This window comes from Erpetoichthys calabaricus, chromosome 11 (genome assembly GCF_900747795.2).
Source record: "Erpetoichthys calabaricus chromosome 11, fErpCal1.3, whole genome shotgun sequence".
Taxonomy (NCBI): domain Eukaryota; kingdom Metazoa; phylum Chordata; class Cladistia; order Polypteriformes; family Polypteridae; genus Erpetoichthys; species Erpetoichthys calabaricus.
The window spans coordinates 146308868-146329178 of NC_041404.2; the positions used below are offsets into that span (position 1 = coordinate 146308868).

General features: G+C 36.9%; 1 protein-coding gene across 2 annotated transcripts in view; it reads left to right on the forward strand.

Annotated features, from left to right (window-relative positions):
- Positions 1-20311, forward strand: part of LOC114661128 (uncharacterized protein C7orf50 homolog) — a 283803-nt gene that overhangs the window by 3227 nt on the left and 260265 nt on the right. For both annotated transcript variants that reach the window (XM_051933680.1, XM_051933681.1), the window contains exon 2: positions 6254-6422. In XM_051933680.1, coding sequence (XP_051789640.1) covers positions 6270-6422 — 153 coding nt within the window. In that variant the 5' untranslated portion in view covers positions 6254-6269. The remainder of the gene's footprint in view (positions 1-6253; positions 6423-20311) is intronic.

The window sequence follows — 20311 nt, forward strand, 5'->3', positions numbered from 1 at the left end:
ACAATGCGAGCAGCGTTATAAGTCCTGCAAGAAAGAGATTTAACCACTCCTGAGGCAGGAAATAAAGGACAAATATTGTTTTTATAAAAGTTTTAAAGTAAAAATGAAAGTAATGCATATGTAACAATTCCCATGAAAATAACAAAATCTCTTTAAATTGTTTATCTGGTAAACCAAACCCTGGGGTGGGAGAGTGTTATACTATGTGTTTTTTATTTAAGTTTAATGTCAATGTTCTCTGTGCCCACTGTTATGGATTCATTCATACAGGCAGACCAAGTATAGGTACACAGGGACACAGCAGCAGCATTTAGAATTGCCGAGCCAAGCACAGGCCTAGATAGCCACAGACAACTGGAGAATTGAATAGTCAGCCTAAAGACAGACTAGTGTATATTTCTGTCTTCTGTCAGCACAGAAACCTTTCCTTGTTGGGAGAATGGGAACTGTATATGGGCATTGTGCTATTCCTGTATTTTTTGAAGGTTTGACTGGAATCCTTCTTGTCCTTGTTTGGATCGGAGCCAAGAGGGGCTGCACATGGAGCAACTGAATATAAGGATGGACACCTACGGCCAACACTTTGAAGCTTCCGGGCAGAAGAGTATGTCTTCCGTCCGAGGCCGGGCAGAAGATTGTCTTCTGTCAGGCTAAAATCCTTTCAGCGTGGCAATGATAGATGGCAGGCTGCATAGGTCAGGCTACCCACAGGCTTGACATGTCTGCCATAAGCTTCCTGTTTGTAATGCTGCGTAAAACCGTCAATAAAGAGCTAGAATTATCCTAACTTGTCGTGCAAGCTTGTAACCGCCATTGCATGCTGGGTGGGATAATACCTTATTAATTTATAATAATTTATAATTCAGGTTAATTAAAACGCCACAATATAAAAGAACACATTTCCAGAGAGCTAATGCCTCTCACGGAAACAGCGAGCGAAGCCCCCTAGTAATAATAATAATAAATCTGCGATGTAGCGGGGCTGCGATATAGCAGGGGATCACTGTAGTCATATTCAAAAGTAATAGAGATAATAGAATGCAGACAACATTAAATACATGTTTTTTTTTTATCAGCACTGTACAATGGAGTAAAAAACGGAGCACAAAGAAGCTTGTGGTGGCTCATTGGCTTTCATACAAAGGGGCTGAAGCCCACTACCTCTTGTTGCCTCTGTTCATTTTTGAACCCCTCCTGTGTTTATCAGTTAGAGCAGCTGTACCTTTCCGGTGTTATTAATATGTTCAAACACCATTTCATTGCAGGTTGATAACATCCATCCATCCATCCATTTACCAACCCGCTGAATCCGAACACAGGGTCACGGGGGTCTGCTGGAGCCAATCCCAGCCAACACAGGGCACAAGGCAGGAACCAATCCTGGGCAGGGTGCCAACCCACCGCAGAGGTTGATAACATTGACAGTTAATATTGTCCAATCAGTTCAGTCTTATACAGTATATGCTTACATAATTGCTTTACCCCTCCATTTATTTCCAGAGAAGTGATTTTTTTTTGTACACTTTAACTTACCTAAAGCAGCAGGAAGAGGGCGCTGCTGTGTCACCTATTTGTGCCCGTGCGTGGTGTTTGACTCGCTTGCATTGGGCATCCAAGCAGCTGTAGGACGAGTAAAAGAGGAAAATCTACAAACCATACAAGTTCAGGGTTCTGCTGTCAAGGTAAAACTGAAACAGTAGACAAATTCATAGTTGAATTTCGCACAGAATGTTTCTCTGTTTTTTAAGATGGACGAGTGAGTTTGCAGATTCACCAATGCTTTTCAGTGGTAAATTATGAAATTTCAAAAACTTTGTGCAGTGCGATCTGTTTGAGGTATCTGAATGAAAATGGAACTTTCTTGACAAATTTCTTTGAAGAGTAAGTGTGCCACAGCTCAGCAAAATTGGTCCATTGCTTGGGTTGGGTGTGAGTTGTTTCATGTGGGCAGACCGGCCGACAGACAGAGGCCTTTGCATTAGGTGCTTTGTATATTTTATATAATATATAGAGGTGCATCTCAATAAATTAGAATATCATTGAAAAGTTAATTTACTTCAGCAGTTCAATTCAGTAAGTGAAACACATATAGATTCATTACACACAGACTGATATATTTCAAGTGTTTATTTCTTTTCATTTTTCTGATTATGGCTTATAGATAATGAAAACTCAAAATTCAGTATCTCAGAATATTAGAATATTGTGAAAAAGTTCAATATTGTAGACTCCTGGTGTCCCACTCCACTCCACTAATTAACCCAAAAGCCTTGAAATGGTCTCTCAGTCTGCTTCAGTAGGCCACACAATCATGGGGAAGACCGCTGACTTGACAGTTTTCCAGAAGACAGTCATTGACACCCTCTCTCCACAAGGAGGGGAAGCCACAAAAGGTCACTGCTAAAGACGCTGGCTGCTCACAGAGTGCTGTATCCAAACATATTAATGGAAAGTTGAGGGGAAGGAAAAAATGTGGCAGAAAAAAGGTGCACAAGCAACAGGGATAACCGCAGCCTTGAGAGGATTGTGAAGCACAGCCCATTCAAGAATTTGGGGGAGATTTCCAAGGAGTGGACTGCAGCTGGAGTCAGTGCCTCAAGAGCCACCAGACACAGAAATGTGCATCAAGGATGTGGGCTACAACTGTCACAGCATTCCTGGTGTCAAGCCACTCCTGAACCAGAGACAACGTCAGAAGCATCTTACCTGGGCTAAGGAGAAATGGACTGGACTGTTGCTCAGTGGTCCAGAGTCCTCTTTTCAGATGAAAGTAAATTTTGCATTTCATTTGGAAATCAAGGTCCCAGAGTCTGGAGGAAGAGTGGAGAGGCACAGAATCCAAGTTGCTTGAGGTTCCGGTGTGAAGTTTCTACAGTCAGTGATGATTTGGGGAGCCATGTCATCTGCTGGTGTTGGTCCGCTGTGTTTTATCAAGTCCAAAGTCCGCACAGCTGTCTACCAGGACATTTTAGAGCACTTCATGCTTTTCTCTTCTGACAAGCTTTATGGAGATGCTGATTTAATTTTCCAACAGGACTTGGCACCTGCCCACACCGCCAAAAGTACCAATTACTTGGTTTAATGACTGTGGTGTCACTGTGCTTGATTGGCCAGCAAACTTGTCTGACCTAATCCCCATAGAGAATTGTCAAGAGAAAGATGAGACACCAGAGCCAACTATGCAGACAAGCTGAAGGCCACGATCAAAGCATCCTGGGCTTCCATAACACCTCAGCAGTGCCACAGGCTGATCATCTCCATGGCAGTAATTCATGCAGAATGAGCCCAAACTGACTACTGAGTGCGTACATGGACAGACTTTTCAGTAGGCCAACATTTCTGTATTAAAAATCTATTTTTTTTAATTGGTCTTATGTAATTTTCTAATTTTCTGAGATACTAAATTTTGAGTTTTCATTACCTGTTGGCCATAATCAGCAAAATGGAAAGAAATTAATGCTTGAAATATCTCACTTTGTGCATAATGAATGTATATAATATAGGAGTTTCACTTTTTAAATTGAATTACTGAAATAAATTAACTTTTCGATGATATTCTAATTTATTGAGATGCACCTCTATCTATCTATCTATATATCTATATCTATATATTCCTTTAACAGATCAAGGCACAGTTCTAGGACATGTTCTCATGCTTCCTATTTATTTATTTATTTATTGACTGAACCAAAAAAAGGTAACAGTTTTGCTAGGGTTTTCTTAATTTTCATTTGTTTTACATAAGCAAGCAACAATCACAATTGATACAGTCAAGTGCCGATTATGTGACACATCCTTCCCTTATTAGCTGAGATTGCTGGTATGACTATCACTTTACTTATTAGCTCTCAGTATAAAGTATGTGTTTTGTTTCTCACTTTTAACATTTATCCATTTTTCAAAATTGTGCCTTGAAAATCAGTTAAGAGGGTTTGAGAATTTCACTTTATGCATGTTTTGAATGTAATGTAGTACTGTATAACAGAAAGATTATATTGTGATCTGGTAATTTGAAATGCATTTTCTTACAATTAGTGTATTGCAAGAGGGTTTGTCTAGCTTGTTTGAATTTTTTTAATTCATCTTTAAATTTCATCAACAATTTAATGTTTTGTTTTTATGAGCTTCCTCCAATTTTCTGCCCTTATTTCAGTCATAAGTGTATCTAAGTTTTGATTCTGGAAAAAGTTAAAACACAGCACCTAACTTTCAGGTTTGGGATAGTTTTGTTCATAGTTTACTCATCAATATTGTTTAGAGCAGGGGTAGGCAACGTCGGTCCTGGAGTGCCACAGTATGTGCAGGTTTTTGTTCCAACCCAGTTCCTTAACGAGAACTCAATTATTGCTGATGAAGCACATATTGCTTAAGTGACATTTTAATGCTTCATTTTAGTGGTCTCGCTTGTTAAGGTTCTCCAACCTTAATTGCTTATTTCAATCTTAAACTGCTGCATTCAGTGTTTTAATTGCTCCTTATTAGCAATAAGATGTAAAAGACAAAGCAGCCAGCAGTTCTCCAGCTAGCTTTTTTCCAATTACATCTGTGTGTGCTCATCATGCACAGTTTGATTTAATAAAACACTTAATAGAAAAATGTGACAGACTGAAAATGATCTGTTTTAGGCTTCAAATCATTTGGATGATATCCTTGGAAAGGAAAAAAATCTACGATATAAAAGCCTTACATTGCACAGACTAACAAGCCATAAAATTAAATAAGGTCTGAGATTGGCAATGATTGGTTTCTAATTAAGCAATTGGGTTGAATGAAAACCTGTAGCCACTGCGGCTCACCAGGACCGACATTGCCTACCCCTGTTTTACATCTTATTGCTAATAAGGAGCAATTAAAACACTGAATGCAGCAGTTTAAGATTGAAATAAGCAATTAAGGTTGGAGAACCTTAACAAGCGAGACCACTAAAACGAAGCATTAAAATGTCACTTAAGCAATATGTGCTTCATCAGCAATAATTGAGTTCTCGTTAAGGAACTGGGTTGGAACAAAAACCTGCACATACTGTGGCACTCCAGGACCGACGTTGCCTACCCCTGGTTTAGAGCAGTGGACTCAAACTCCGGTCATGGAGGGCTGCAGTGGCTGCAGGTTTTCATTCTAACCCTTTGCTTAATTAATTACCTGTTTTTTCGTCTAATTAAGTTCTTTTGAATTAATTTTAATGGACTTGTTTTTGAAGACTCAGACCCCTCAATTGTTCCTTTTTCCTTAATTAGCTGCCAAACAATAATGAGATATAAAATGAGCCTAAACCAGCAAACTGTGTCTATCATACAATATCTGAAAATAAAGAAAGGTGGAGGTCTCATGAATGTTAATCTGCTCAGGTCCACAAAACATTTTACCAGTGCTTTTAGAAAAGAGAAAATCAATAATTTTGGAAATGTCTGCCTTTTCACAATGAAAGCAGCAACAAGCCATGGAATTAAAGAATGGGTTTTAATTAATAACAAGAATCAGTGCCTAATTAAGCAACTAGTTGGAGTGAAATTGGTTGGTGTTTGAGGCCCTGACTTAGTTGGTCTTCTGTTGGCTCCTTCACTTCACATTTCACTTCTGTTTGGGTGCCATTTAAAGAAAGAAATGAAGCAAATCAGAAGAACGATGAATCTTAAAAAAACAAGTTCATTAAAATGAAAGGAAAAGGAGTTAATTAGCAGCAAAAACAGGTCAGTAATTAGGAAAAGGGTTAGAATGAAAACCTGCAGCCACTGGGGCCCTTCAGGACTGGAGTTTGAGACCACTGGTTTAGAGGGAATGAGCAAGTGTCACTGTTTCTGTCATTGAGGCCCTTTTCTGCTCTACAGTGACACATTTTCTATTTCCATGCTGCGTGCTTTGCCTCTGATTGCTCTAAAACTGGAATGATGTTTCTTGTAGTTAGAAATCCAGCCAAAATTAGCTAAACGTACATTTGACAACATAAGGAAAGTTCCAGTGAGTCTGTCCTATTAGTCCAAAAAGCAAGTGTGTAATTTCATAGATGCCACCGTATAAATTTATTAATTTATCAGCACACAATATAACAGCAAACTGCTTTTGTTCAAACACAGAGCTCCCAAAAGACGAAAGTAAGAGGTTCAATTACAAGAGAATTACAAGAGCTGAACTTTGAGCAGATTCCTTGCTTCATTTCTCAAACAACCCCAGTTCTAAGAAAAAAAATAAAAAATAAATACATTTGAAATATTTTCCCCAATAGAAAATGCATTTTTTTGTTTATTTTTTACAGTGAAGAATTTCCAGACATGGCAAAGAGTAAAAAGCACAATCCTACCTCACAGACTGAAGTTGTAATGGAAAAAAAATTAAAGTCTAAGAAGCGTCTTGTTGAAGATTTATCACATGAAAATGAGCCTCAGCCTGAAAGAAAGAAGAAAAAGAAAAGCAGCAACATTAAGGTTAGTGACCAGACACTTGCTCTAAAGTTTATGACCAAATTCCACTCTTTTCAGACTAAAATGCTTCTAGGATATCATTAACATTTAGCCTAATGGAAGAACATGGATTCATTCATTCAATTAAAGTAATAAGGTTTGTGATTATTAGCATTTTAATTTTTATTTGTGATGCTAGCTTTTTATCTTGGTGTGTTTTTCATTTAGATTTATTTTAAAAAAAGGCTGTGATTTTGTGTTATAAAAGTCGTTTGTCAAGTTCAGAAGTTAACATCTGAAAAAATATTTTTGCTAGAACAAATGACTTTATTTCATTTCTGGACAAAACCAAACTAGTTGTGAAACATTTAAAACTAGCAGTAGCTAAACTATAGCTGTTGTGTCTGTAATCTCAGTTTTACTTTTGAGCAGCTTTTAGCCTGCTCACACTTAAACAGTACTTAAAAGTAAACTTGACATTACATTTTCAGCTTGAATGGGGGAAAAACCTCCCTTGATAAAATATGGTTTATTATAAGTATATGCTGCACATACATACAGTGTTAGAAATGTGGTGTCATCCTACAGAGACACTACCCTACATTGTCACCCTTCCTACAGAGGTAAAGCAGATATTGTCAAAGGACAGACTAGACTCGCCTCTCCTAAATGTGTGAATCATGAATTGCTGTATGTCGTGCCTTTCTTACAAAGCTCAAATTCATATTGCTGCACAAATAGCTGGTGTCATCTTTTCTGCAGATGTTGCATGAATAACAAAATTGTGGGACAGAGAGCTAGTGTCACCTTTCTTTCTGCTTTGGGAGAATACTATGAATGCAGTTGGGAGAGTATATCACTTTGCAGTATTCTTTCAACAAACTCTTCCTAATTGCACTTCTTCAGCAGTATTTTCATAACGCATTTCACCCAACATAAGACAGACATTAGACTGACTTTAACCTGGAAATGTATTATGTTGTAGACTACTATGTCATTTCTGAGCTTGAATATCAGTTTAAACATTGTCTGTGTGGAGTGTCTACATTTGACTTGTGGGTTTTGCTAAAAAGCATGTTGAAAAATCATACATATTAGGTGATTTGATGTGTCTAAACCGGTCCCACATGAGTGAGTTTGGGAGTGTGTTAAATGTGCCCTGTGACGGATGTTCAATCCAGGACTGGCTCCTGCCTAGCATCTGGTGCTCTCAGTATAGACACTGACTGTCCATGGCCCTTAACTGAAAATGGATGGCAATAACAAGCCATCAGTGAAAGACTACAGTGTTCACATTGCATCACTAACCAACTTTAGCTCAGCATTGTTTATGAAATTATTGCAAACATAAGTCCCGAGTTTTACTCAAAGCCTGTTTTAGATACCTGTTCACCTTGTAACCCATGGATGGACATCTTCCAAACTATTTCTTTCAAGGCTGGATTAACCCAATTATCATGAGAGTTAGAAAACACTTGACAGATTCCAGCAAATGAATAAGTGAATTTTAGTTTCCGTCAGAATTATTCTCTGAATGGTGTTTTTATGATTTTGGTTGGAGGATAATAGCAACTTTCTTGGCAATAACTCTGGTTAATTGCTGTCCTCACAATAGTGCTTTTAGAAATGTGTAAATTAAAGTAGCTTTATTATTATTAAATGCTTACATTTATTTAAATTTAAATCTCCTAGCATGGGTGTAAGTGAAAATATGTACAACATACATAAATATTGATAATGTTAAATATAGGTCTGTTGTAAAATATTAGTGGAGGGTTGTGTCAATGTTTGTCAACACCGGAAAAAACAGGTGAAAGTTAATTTATATTCAAAAACTGTTTCTAAACTTTTTAATTTTTCAGTATGTTTTTTAAATGTTGCCGTTTTTGTTCAGACTTGTTTTAAATTGTTTTTCTAATTTTGGCCACATGGTGGCAATATTTATTAGTACTGTACTGTAAAGATTAGCATGTGTGAAATAGGCGTCCCGGACACAGACAGGCAGACACATTTCCAGCCATCACCACACGTTTATTTACACTAATATTATATACAGAGTCTTAAGTGCACCTTCCACACACAAGCCCCCACAGTCTCCCAAAGTCCAGGCTTCACTTAGCCACCTCTCTTTCTCTTTCTCACTCTCTTCTCACACTCCAGGCCTCTCCTCTCCGACCTCGTCCACCTCCTCACCCGACTCCAGCCTTGATTGAAGGGAGGCGGCCCCTTAAATAGGCAGGCAGCTGATGACCACACTCGGCCACCTGCCACACATGCTAAGCGTTTAGGGTCAATGTTTATTTCCATGTTACTTGCATTTATTTTTTTTGAACATCAATAATATTTACAAATATTATTTTATCGGCATTGTGGCGTATTTGTATATTACATTGCAGTGGAAATAATGTATTCATTTACTTTTAATTTCATGTTAAGATCTTTTTAGTTCTAAGTTTGTATTCAACCCCCTCACCTCAAAAGACATTATAGTAACATGAATCAAGGTTAATGAAAATATATGGCAAAAAGCCTCATTAAACAACAAAAAATATTTATTGACATATTGTTAATTATTTTGAAAACATAAATGGACTTAAGTTTGAGTTCAGATGAAAAATATAACTCTCTTCATAAATGTGCATGTGCACTCTTATTCAACCCCCAGCTTCAGTACTTTGTGGATCATTCTTTAGCCTTTAAAACTTTTAATAACTGTTTTCAGTAAGTGCTGACAAGTTTCTTACACCTCTCTGTTGGAATCTTTGCCCATTCTTCCGTGCAAGAGCCTCCAGTTCATTGATGTTTCATGGCTTCCGTGCTGCAACTGCCTTCTTTAACTCCCACCAAATGGATTTCAATGGGATTTAAGTCTACGGACTGTGAAGGCCACTCCAGGACATTCCAGGATCTATTTCTCAAAATAACTTGGAGGTGTGCTTGGGATCATTGTCTTGCCGGAAAGTCCAGTGATCACCACGATTCAGTGTCTGAAAAGAAGCCATTCTTAAAATGGCCAGGTATTTCTGGTAATCCTTGATGCCAGTTATACAGTCAAGATTGCCAGTTCCTGCAGCAAAGAAACATCCCCACATCATTAATGACCCACTGACTGTGGGGATGGCATTCTTTTGCTCATAAACCTGGCCTTTCTCACACCAGATATACTGCATTGCCCATGTGTCCAAATAGTTTCAATTTCGTTTCATCAGTCCATTGACCTAGTTCCCAAAAATCTGCAGGCCTATCCAAATTTCTCCTAGCATGTTCTAGTTGACCTTTGATGTTCTTTGTGGTCAAGAGTGGAGTGCATCTTGGATTGTGGCTATGAAGTCCTTATTGATTCAGTGCTTGTCTTATAGTTGCCACTGAAGCACTTGTTCCGGCCTTCATCAGGTCATCCTGTAGGTGTTTTGCAGTAACAGAGGGGTTTTTCTTAGTTGTTCTAACTAAGTTGTTAAGGTCTCTTGATGAAATTCTCTTGGCCAGGTAGTTTAGTAGATGTGCAATAAATTTTAAATGTCTTTATAAAGCTCTCACTGGTGCCTCTTGGAATGTTCAATTTTTGGGAGGTCTTCTTATACCTGATGACCTTCAGGGGCAATGAAATAATTTGCTGTCTCAGCTTTTGTGAAATCTCCTTAGTCTTACCCCAGAGTGCAGCTCGCCTTCAGTACCATCATGGGTGGGTTTTTATATGCATCACAGTTAAAGCCAATTAAGGATCATTATTGAATTCCCAAAGGCTTAATTATGTTTTAGCTCCACTTAAGGACATATAAACTAGCAGAAGGTTTTAAAAACAGCAATATTATATAGGGGTTGAATAATTGTGACATGTCTGTATTAATAAAATATCCTGTTACAAATACTACATCATACATTTTCTTTGTTGATTGTATGTATAATTCAACTGATAGAGAAGTATTCAAAAGCAAAATCTAGCTCTTTGGAAAAAAACTTACAATGGTAAATCCTTATAATCTTTGGGGAGCTGAATATTTCTGATTGCAACTCTATAGTACTGCTCAACTAGACTGCATGTTTCATCCAGTTTCTAAGTGCTTGTGTGCAACTCTTACTCCTAGGGATGGCTGTAGGAGTGGGCCTTGGCACCCCTTTTCTGGATTAGATTCTCTTTGATTTTTTTGGGAGTACCATGAAAGGCATCTTTGAATAATGATGTGTCTTGCCCTTCCTTTTAAACCCATTTAATGTGAATAACCATATCAGGAGCCAGTTGAAATGGTTTGTGCTGCCTCTTAAAAGGAATGCACTATGCACAATCCACTGCCAAGATGCTAAAATTTGTTAAGGTTAGGGTGGCTTGCTATGTCCAGCTCCATGTGTTGCCATTGCAATCCCATCCAGGATAAGCACTAAGAACTCCAGAGTAGACGACTGTATAATACGAGGATTTCTTGCCGGGGTGCCAGCTGAACTCAAGAGATCTGTGTAATGTTAAGGGCTGAACTCAAGTGAACACCGTATGGTGACATTTGTGGAGTTGGCATTTGATCAAAGACTCATATTCTGCCCAGGTTTAACATACTGTGTTGCTGTTGACTGATGCCAGGGATGCTTTCTGTGATTTCTCATTTATTCTGGGTACTTAATTCATTAACCAAAGCTGCATTTACTATTATTTTTTTAAATAAAACATTTTAAACCTGTAAGGCAGTAGTTTAATATGAACCAAAAACCTTATTATTGAAGTATATTTTTTCAATGAGTTACATCTTGATATTGCATAAACATTAAACAAATGTGTACCTAAAGTGCTTTAATAAAAGTATATATCCATTTGTATGAGACCATAAAATGATTAAAAGGAATTTAGGTTTGTTGAAAGGAGTTTGGATTTTCACTCTTCCCCTCCTTTTACATGTACAAGAGACCTAAACCCCACTGAAAACCTGTGGGTTGAGCTGATGAAGAGAGCTGACAAGCAGGCCTCAGAATACGAAGGATCTAAAAGGATTCTTTATAGAGGATCTCTTGCCATGTGCTCGTTGACCTTATTAAGCATTAGAGGAGAAGATTCTGTGCTGTTATCTTGGCACAGGTTGAGTGGGGGGCTGCACAAAGTATTAAAAGAAGGGGTGCAATTTACTGTGGCACATATTTTTAAGAAAGTATTTGTTTTATAAGTTTTTTTTTTCCTTTCAATTATTTTACTTAAATGTTAGATATTTGTTAATATTTAGAATGAAAAAGCATGAATTTAAACAATAAAGACTTTTTGGCAGCGTATTATACTCTTATTTAGCAGGGGTGCCAATGTTAGTGGAATGCACTGTGTAATTCTCTTGTACAATCAAGAATGCGGTTAATGTTTGCTGACTTTTTGAATGGTAAACTTAATTTGATGGGGGTATATCAATGCTCAAATCTTGCATTATAATGCTTTAGATTTTGAGTTCATAATATGTTGCATTTTTAATGTCTTTGCCTATTATTATTGTCATTAACAAGGAAACCATAGTGTTTCCAAAAAAGGAGATGATTAGAGTTCTAGCCTGACATTAATCTTTCCAGCTTTATTTCTATTTCTACATTGGTTATCAGAGTGGTTTGACTGTGCCCTGCCATGACCTGGTGCTTAGCTCAGGGCAGGTTCTTACCTTGAGCTCAGTGCATTCCTGAGTTGGATTAAGTAGGTTAAGAAAAAGAAATTTACGAAACAGACAAGCTAGATGGGGTGAAAGGGGTCACATTTAACCGATATGCTTGAAATTGTTATAAGAAAACATTAATGTTTGTGAATCTAGAGTAAAGTGTATTATTTATCTTAAAGTTTGTTATATTTTGGAATTCTAAAACAATATGTGGTAGAAGTCTTGTAAAATGCAACAAAATGCTGTTAGTGGTTATACATTGATTCAGGTTAAACATACTTAGACCATTTGGTTGTTAGAGCTCAGATTTACTGTATAACTCAAGCAACAGTACCATGTTGAGGTGGCATACATTGACAGTCTTTGGAAGTCTAAAATTAGAAACAAACTCTGGCTTTTAATTTTATTATTGCAAAATAACCAAGTGGGGCGGCATGGTGGCGCAGTGGGTAGCACTGTTGGCTTGCAGTTAGGAGACCGGGGTTCGCTTCCCGGGTCCTCCCTGCGTGGAGTTTGCATGTTCTCCCCGTGTCTGTGTGGGTTTCCTCCAGGCGCTCCGGTTTCCTCCCACAGTCCAAAGACATGCAGGTTAGGTGCATTGGCGATTCTAAATTGTCCCTAGTGTGTGCTTGGTGTGTGTGTATGTGAGTGTGGGTGTGTCCTGCGGTGGGTTGGTTCCTGCCTTATGCCCTGTGTTGGCTGGGATTGGCTCCAGCAGACCCCCGTGACTCTGTAGTTAGGATATAGTGGATTAGATAATGGATGGAAGATAACCAAGTGCGATAAACGTGGTATGTCAGTGCTGAGCTTAGATTAAAAGAACATTATTTAAAAGACTCCTGTGCCTCAACAGAGTTTTAAGTACTTCATGTTTAAGTAAAGCATTTTTTTAAACATTTACAATTTCCTTTGGAAATTGCCACTAAAATTGTACTACTTATTTTTTTTCTTGAAGGAATTTTTCAAATTTTATTTTTTTTTCCCTGAATAAATCTTGGCCATAATAACACTAAAGACTCCTAAATTGTCCGTAGTAATAGATTTCCTCAATGTTTTAATTACTCTGCTTTACTCGGTTTCTCATGATGAGTAATGGAGTTTATACAGTTAAGTGATAGAATTAAGCAGCAGCTGAATCTTTATTCATTCTTACATTAACACTGTTATATTTCAGCCAGGGTTTCTCCCTGGCTGGGTTTCAAATTCTGTGGGATGTACTGGAGAAATATTTCTGATTCATGGAGGCCCCACCTCACAACTTACAGGAGTTAAAGGACCTGCTGCTTGGAACCTGATTCCACAGGACACCGTCAGAGGTCAATGGGTCAGAGCTGTCTTGCTGGCATTAGGGGGATCTCCACAATATTAGGCAGGTTATTTTACAACAACAACAACAACATTTATTTATATAGCACATTTTCATACAAAAAGTAGCTCAAAGTGCTTTACATAATGAAGAGAAGAAAAATAAAAGACAAAATAAGACCACATTAGTTAACATAGAAAGGAGTAAGGTCCGATGGCCAGGGTGGACAGAAAAAACAAAAAAAAACTCCAGAAGGCTGGAGAAAAAAATAAAATCTGTAGGGGTTCCAGGCCACGAGACCGCCCAGTCCCCTTTGGGCATTCTACCTAACATAAATGAAATAGTCCTCTTTGTAGTTCGGGTTTTTCACGGAGTCACTTGATGCTGATGGTCATACAGACTTCTGGCTTTTAATCCATCCATCATTGTTGGAACATCATGGTGCTTTGGGTAGATGGTGGTGGCGCATTTTACTGTTGTGCCTCATCAGTGTATATACAGTAGCTATATAAATGGTGTGGGTGTAGGATCAAGGAACTGATGAAATTTGCAGACCATCTGAAAATAGTAAGACTAGCTGTCACTTTGGAAGCAGCATGCAACATTCAGTAGGCCCAGAATAAAATGTGAAAGTGGCCAACATCTGTCAAATTCCATTTAATGTAAATAAATTATAGTGGTTTCAGATTAAATTCTGAAAGTCCACTGACAATTGTGTAACAAACGTTGAGCCTGCTGATTAAAATCGGGTAGGCAGTGTCAGTCCTGGAGGGATTTTGTTCCAACATAGTTTCTTAATGAGAAGTCAGTTATTGATAATGAAGCACTTAATGCTCAAGTGACATTTTTCTGTTTCATTTTGGTGATCTTGCATGTTAAGGTTCCCCACCCTTAATTGTTTATTTTAGTCTTAAACAGCTGCATTCAGTGTTTTTAAGATGCAAATGACAAAGGAGCCAGCAGTTCTCCATCTAACTTGCTTCCATTTACACCTGTGTGGATTCATCATGCATTATTTGGTGTAATAAAAGAGAAAAATCTGACAGACTGAAAATGATCCATTAAGTCTGAGATTGGCAAGGATTGGTTTCTAATTAAGCAATTGTGTTGGAACCAAAACCTGCAGCGATTAAAATCTACTTTTTGATCAAAACCACGTCTCAAAAATAGGTAACAAATAAAGCATTTGAGCTGAATATGTGATATAGAAACGTTTGGTGGGCAATAAGGTGCTGCAGACAGGTTCTTTATTATCTTTCCATTATTTTTATGTTGTTATTGTTGCTGTACCTCCTATTACTGTCCTATTACTGTCACCTGTAAAATCTGGAATTGCAAATAAAATGAATCATACTTAGCTAAGTTGGGCAATTATGAAAATAGCAAAATAAGATACGGGACGCGCAATTTCATTCTCAAACGCGGCACGATTCCGTATTTTAAAGGACGGGTGGCAACCCTACAGTGCCAGGTAACCACCCATACAATCAGATTGTGATTCAGACTAGGAATGCAATGAATGTAATTACCCCGATCTACATACAAGGCGAAAGTCTTGCAACATTCAAAGATGATGGTTTGGGATAAGTACACCATACAACATAAAAGAGCTTATGAAGCCTTGAACCGAAAAAAGCAACATCTCCGAGATCGTAAAAAAAAAAAATAGGAGGTAATGTCGTTTTACTCACTGTACATTTTAGTCAAACATTACCAGTTATTCCACGAGGGAGACCAACAGATGAACTCAACGCGTGTTTAAATCCATGCTTCTCCCACGCTTGGTTATATGTCGCGTCTTCTCGGGTAGGTGCACCAAAAAATGTATACATTTAAGCATGTAATGGGCAAACAAAAAATGAGGTATACCCGAAGGCACTGCAGTAGTACTTAATGTAACTTTACTTCTTAAATGTTAATGTTTTACTGTTTAATAATTTATACGCTTCTTATATGTTGTTCAAATTCTTTTATCAAAATAACACTGACAGCGCAATGCACGATAACATGGAGTGAATACACCATACGCATCCGCCCACGGCTGCCCTGCTGTGTGCAGATAGGAGTTGATTCTACAATAAAATAAAATAAAGATAAAAAGAGTAAAACAATCATCACCCATAAAGCGTGTGTGTGTGTATATATGTGTATATATATATGTTGATATGTGGATGTGTATATGTATGTATATATATATATATATATATATATATATATATATATATATATATATATATATATATATATATATATATATATATAATGTAGATATGTATATGTATATGTATATGTATATGTATATATATGTTTATATGTGTGTGTGTGTATTTTATATATATAAAACACAGCAACACTCATAACAATGACAACACAATTACATTGACAATCATGTTACGTTATTTTTAAAATGTTTCCTTTTTTTTTCATAACCTCTTTAACACACTACTTCTCCGCTGCGAAGCGCGGGTATTTTGCTAGTATGGAATAAGCATTACTTCTCAAATGGATTCCATAGAATGTATCAAAAGCAGCAATAGGTATAACACACAATGTACTAAACCAGTTTATTAGTTCTCCTTACAGACATTCCTCTTCATTAATTTACACATAAGTTAAAGGTCCACTATAAACACTGTTGCTTCAAGATTGTGTTTCACAAATACATTTGATCTGATTAAATCAGATATAAACTACTGTATGTGTAGTTTACAATGCATTAAAAATGGCTCATAAAATAAAAAATTGGTTATCTTTTGAATACTGGCATGCTTGTTGTGTACTACAATGTGTATGAGACAGTGTAGCATTTACTTGCATTCTGATTTTTAATAATTGGTCAAATAACTCGCATAGAATAAAACACGACTTGATATAAATACCATGGTTGGTATAGAACACCCTGATTAAAGAAAATTGAGATTGAATTTAAAATTAAAATGAAAGTGACAGTTTCTTCTGTTCATTCCTTCATTATTGAACTTGTACAATCCAGTTCAGAGGTGTTGGGCCCTATAGCCTAACCCTATAGCATTGAGCACAGGGGAGGAACCAGCACTAGACGGACTGGCAGTTTATCAGAGGGCACATTCGTATATATACCTGTATTCGGTCCATCTAGTATTTTATATATAATTTAGTTCACGGTTTAGGCTTGTTTAGAATGGGTTATGTGCTCAAACCGATAGGGTTGATTTAATCATAATAATTATTTGCTTTGATAATGTTTTTTGTTCACAACTGTTACAGCGATTATTATTTTTGTAGTGCTGCCTAGATAAAAAAAACACATCGTATAATCACAGTCTTTACCCTTTACATATACCCATTGCTTGTATTTGACGTTTTGTTTAATTTAAACTTTTCATTTGTCTCATTGTTTCTTTATTTCACTACAAGAAAAACAATATATTTTTCTTCCACTCATTTTCTCAGTCCTGCTTATTGTTATACAAAACAAGAAGAATCAGTCAGAAAAGCAGAAATCAACATTAGTGTGTGCATGTCACTATTTCACAAAATACGAAATATGGAGTGGCATTTGGGGGGGCTCACCCCCGCCCATTTTGGAGTGGGGCCTTAACCAATATTTAAATCTCCGTTTGTGCACTACGTGTATATAGAAAAATATATATGAGAGTGTCAGTTTATCGTACAGCTATAACTGCTGATGCGTTGATGTTTATCTCTTGTGTAAGGAAGGTGCAGTGAGCTGACTATAGAAAAAACATCCATGCTAATGTCACAGGTGCCAAAGGAATTCTGCTTTGGTCTTATTGACTAAAAGGTTGTGGTTTTGCTGTTCATGTTGAAGACAGGATCTGAGTGCACATCCCATGTACTCACTGAAAGTGACTCTCAGCAGGGCACGTCTTGTGCATATTAAAATATGATTACATAAGCATACTGAAATGGACTTGCGGCAGACACTAAAAGCTTTTAACATAAATAATCAGTTTTATTGTACCATAACACACCATTTTCTAAGCCTGCTAAGTCCTGAGCAGGTTTGCTGGGGGCTGGAGCCTATCCCAGCAAGCTTAGGACTCAAGGCAGGAGAAGTTCCAGGACAGTGCGCCAGTACATCACAGGGTGAACACACACACACACCTGCACTAGTTTGTTTGTAGTTAGAATTTTAATCAGCAATTTTAAATAGTGATTCTTGTGAATATAATTCCTAGGGACATTACTCTTTACACAAGTTATTAATGGAAGACCATACTTTTCTATAGAGACAGTTGCCATACATGTATACCCACCCCATTTACACCAATTAATTTGATTTAAGAGTGAAGGGCAGCAGGAGCTTATTCTGGCAACACTGACTACAAGCCAAGAACCAGTGTAACTGTGGGGTTCAGGTGTGGCCTGCTGATATAGCCTTCAATTATCAGTTTCCTGTAAAAACCTGTACCCCCATGTTACTTTGGAGCAGCTGAGTATTTCATTCACTGAGCATGTCCACTAATGCTGTGCCTTTCTGTAGTCCATATATTAGCTCCATTCTGGCAGAATTGCGCACAAGATAAAAAAAAAAAGGCATCTTAGTATGAGTGCTATGAACTGAACGTTTTTTGTCTGTCACATTCCAGTTGATCTCTAAATTTAGAGCCTGTCCACTGCAGGAGTCGCCTTATTTAAACCCTGACTGCTTTTAAAAACTGACAGCATTTGACATCAAGTATACATAATGGACTGAGCTGGTTTAAACATATTTGTGCAGTTTCATATTTTGTAAATTTTTATAAATATAAATTGTGATTAACTTGAATTCTATGAACTTGCTCACAATGTTAATAAATCAACTTGCATTGGTTGACTTTGTTATCATGCAAAACTGGGTAAAAAGTACATAACATCATCAAATCTAGTTCACTGTTATAGGAACCAGAACCACTCCAAACAGTTCTGTGTGAAAACAGGACCCAACCCTGGACAAAGCATCAGTCCATCACAGGGCTGATTCAAAAATACATCCATTCTGTCACCCACACAGGGCCAATTTTAAATCACCATTATACCTCACATCACAGGCACAGGGCGAATGTGTAGATAACAACTGGACATGATCTTGGAACTCAGGGTACTCGATCCATGGGGCAGGAGCACTGGCCACTGTGTCATTATGCTGCCAAGGTAAAACTCCATAAGAAAACAGAGTGGCCTTGAACTTAACCATGTTGATATGCTATTGTTTCTATGAGCAGTGTGTTCTAATGCATAAAGAGACGCTCCATGGTTAATGCTGCTATATTTTGTCTCATGGGCCTAAGGTTCCATTCTCATGCTGGTTTTACATTTTGCAAGGTAGCATGATTGGAGACCCTTAAGTGGTGAGATGTGAGTTAGTATTCGGTGTGAGCAATGGACTGTAGGCTCTGGTAACCCTTGATGCTGGGATAGCAAAATAAATTAATTTGGATAAAATGAGAATAAAAAATATTTTTGTATATTTTTTTCTTGGGGACAAATAAACTTTTACAGTGCAGAATTGAATTTTAACCTGCGTCTCTCTTTGTTAATGCAATATTTTACAAATGTTTAGGTTTTATTTTGAAAATACTATAATTAGGCTGTTATTACTTTCATTTGTAATTTAAAAAAGTGTTTTTCTGGGGAAACAATTATGTGCTGTAAAACACTACCGGTTTTTAATCATCAGCTCACTTTGGTAAAATATTTTTTAACTTTTTATATTTTAAATGTATCCTTTTGGAATGTATTATTTTAATGATTGCCGTTTTTAATTTTTTGTTTGTGTTTTACTCTAATATTTTTTAAACCACATCCTGCTTTTCCACCATTATAGTTTCTTATATAGCTCAAATGCACATATATATGTGCCAGTGAGCTTGCAGATACAACCACATCTGCCGGGAATATTAGGAAATTGTCAAAAACAGGTTGTAGTTTGAAAAAGTTTAAGAGCTACAAGCATAACTGATCTCAATATTCTCAATATTATCTTTATGATTAAATCTGTGTTTCTGTAGCATTTCTTCAGTTCTGCAGTGGCATCCTTATGTCATTCAGATTTGTTTTGCATAATTACACTATATACCTTAAGCATAACCTGTATTGATGTGTTCATTGCATTATTTACCATGTAATGAATGAGGCATCCTATTAATATTTTTCTCATCTTTTAAGCTGTCACATTTATACCCTTGTACACCTTTTAGGATTGTGTTCTGAACTGAAATAATTAATGGCTTTTCTTTTCAGATCACTAATGCAGTTGCATTTAAATTTTTTTGCCAAGTGTTGGTTCTTTAACAGATTCAGAGATAAATGCACAGTTGGGCAAGAAAATGAATTTTGACAGGTGTGTTCCATATTTGTTGTGCCGCATTTCACAACCATGAAAAAGTAACTTTGCATCAGCCTTATAAAACTACTGATAGAAGTAATACCTTCTCCTATAAATGATAATTAAACCTGGTAACTAAGTGTACAGTATGTGTGCATTTGTTTATGAGACAGTTAAATACTTTCCCACAAAAGTTTATTTTCTCTAAAAGAGAATAAAGGAGGGTAAATATTCTTTGGACTGTATGCCACTATGAACTTGACTTTTTTTTTTTACTGTATTATGAGTTCTGACTTCAAACCTATTTTAACAATGCTAGGAGCAGATTTCCCAGGATGGAATGTCCCAGCTGGAAAAACAATTTTTTAAATTTTTTTTTTTGTTATGTTTTCCCAGACCGCAGAACTAATATCCTACTGTTTGTTACAAAAATTGTACTGTGTTGTGCATTACTTCATGTGTCCTATTATAGTTTTACAATATAATTTATGTTTAGCATCTTTCTCAGATTTTACAGTCTAATAGATTAATGTATGTTTTAAAAATAATCCTCAAAAACAACATTGGTTAAAAACATCCTAATCCAAAAGCTGCATTACCTATTAGTCGAAATTACTCTCTGGCAATTCATTATTGAACACACTTTTACATAAATTGAGAAACCCCTGGCTCCTCCCACACG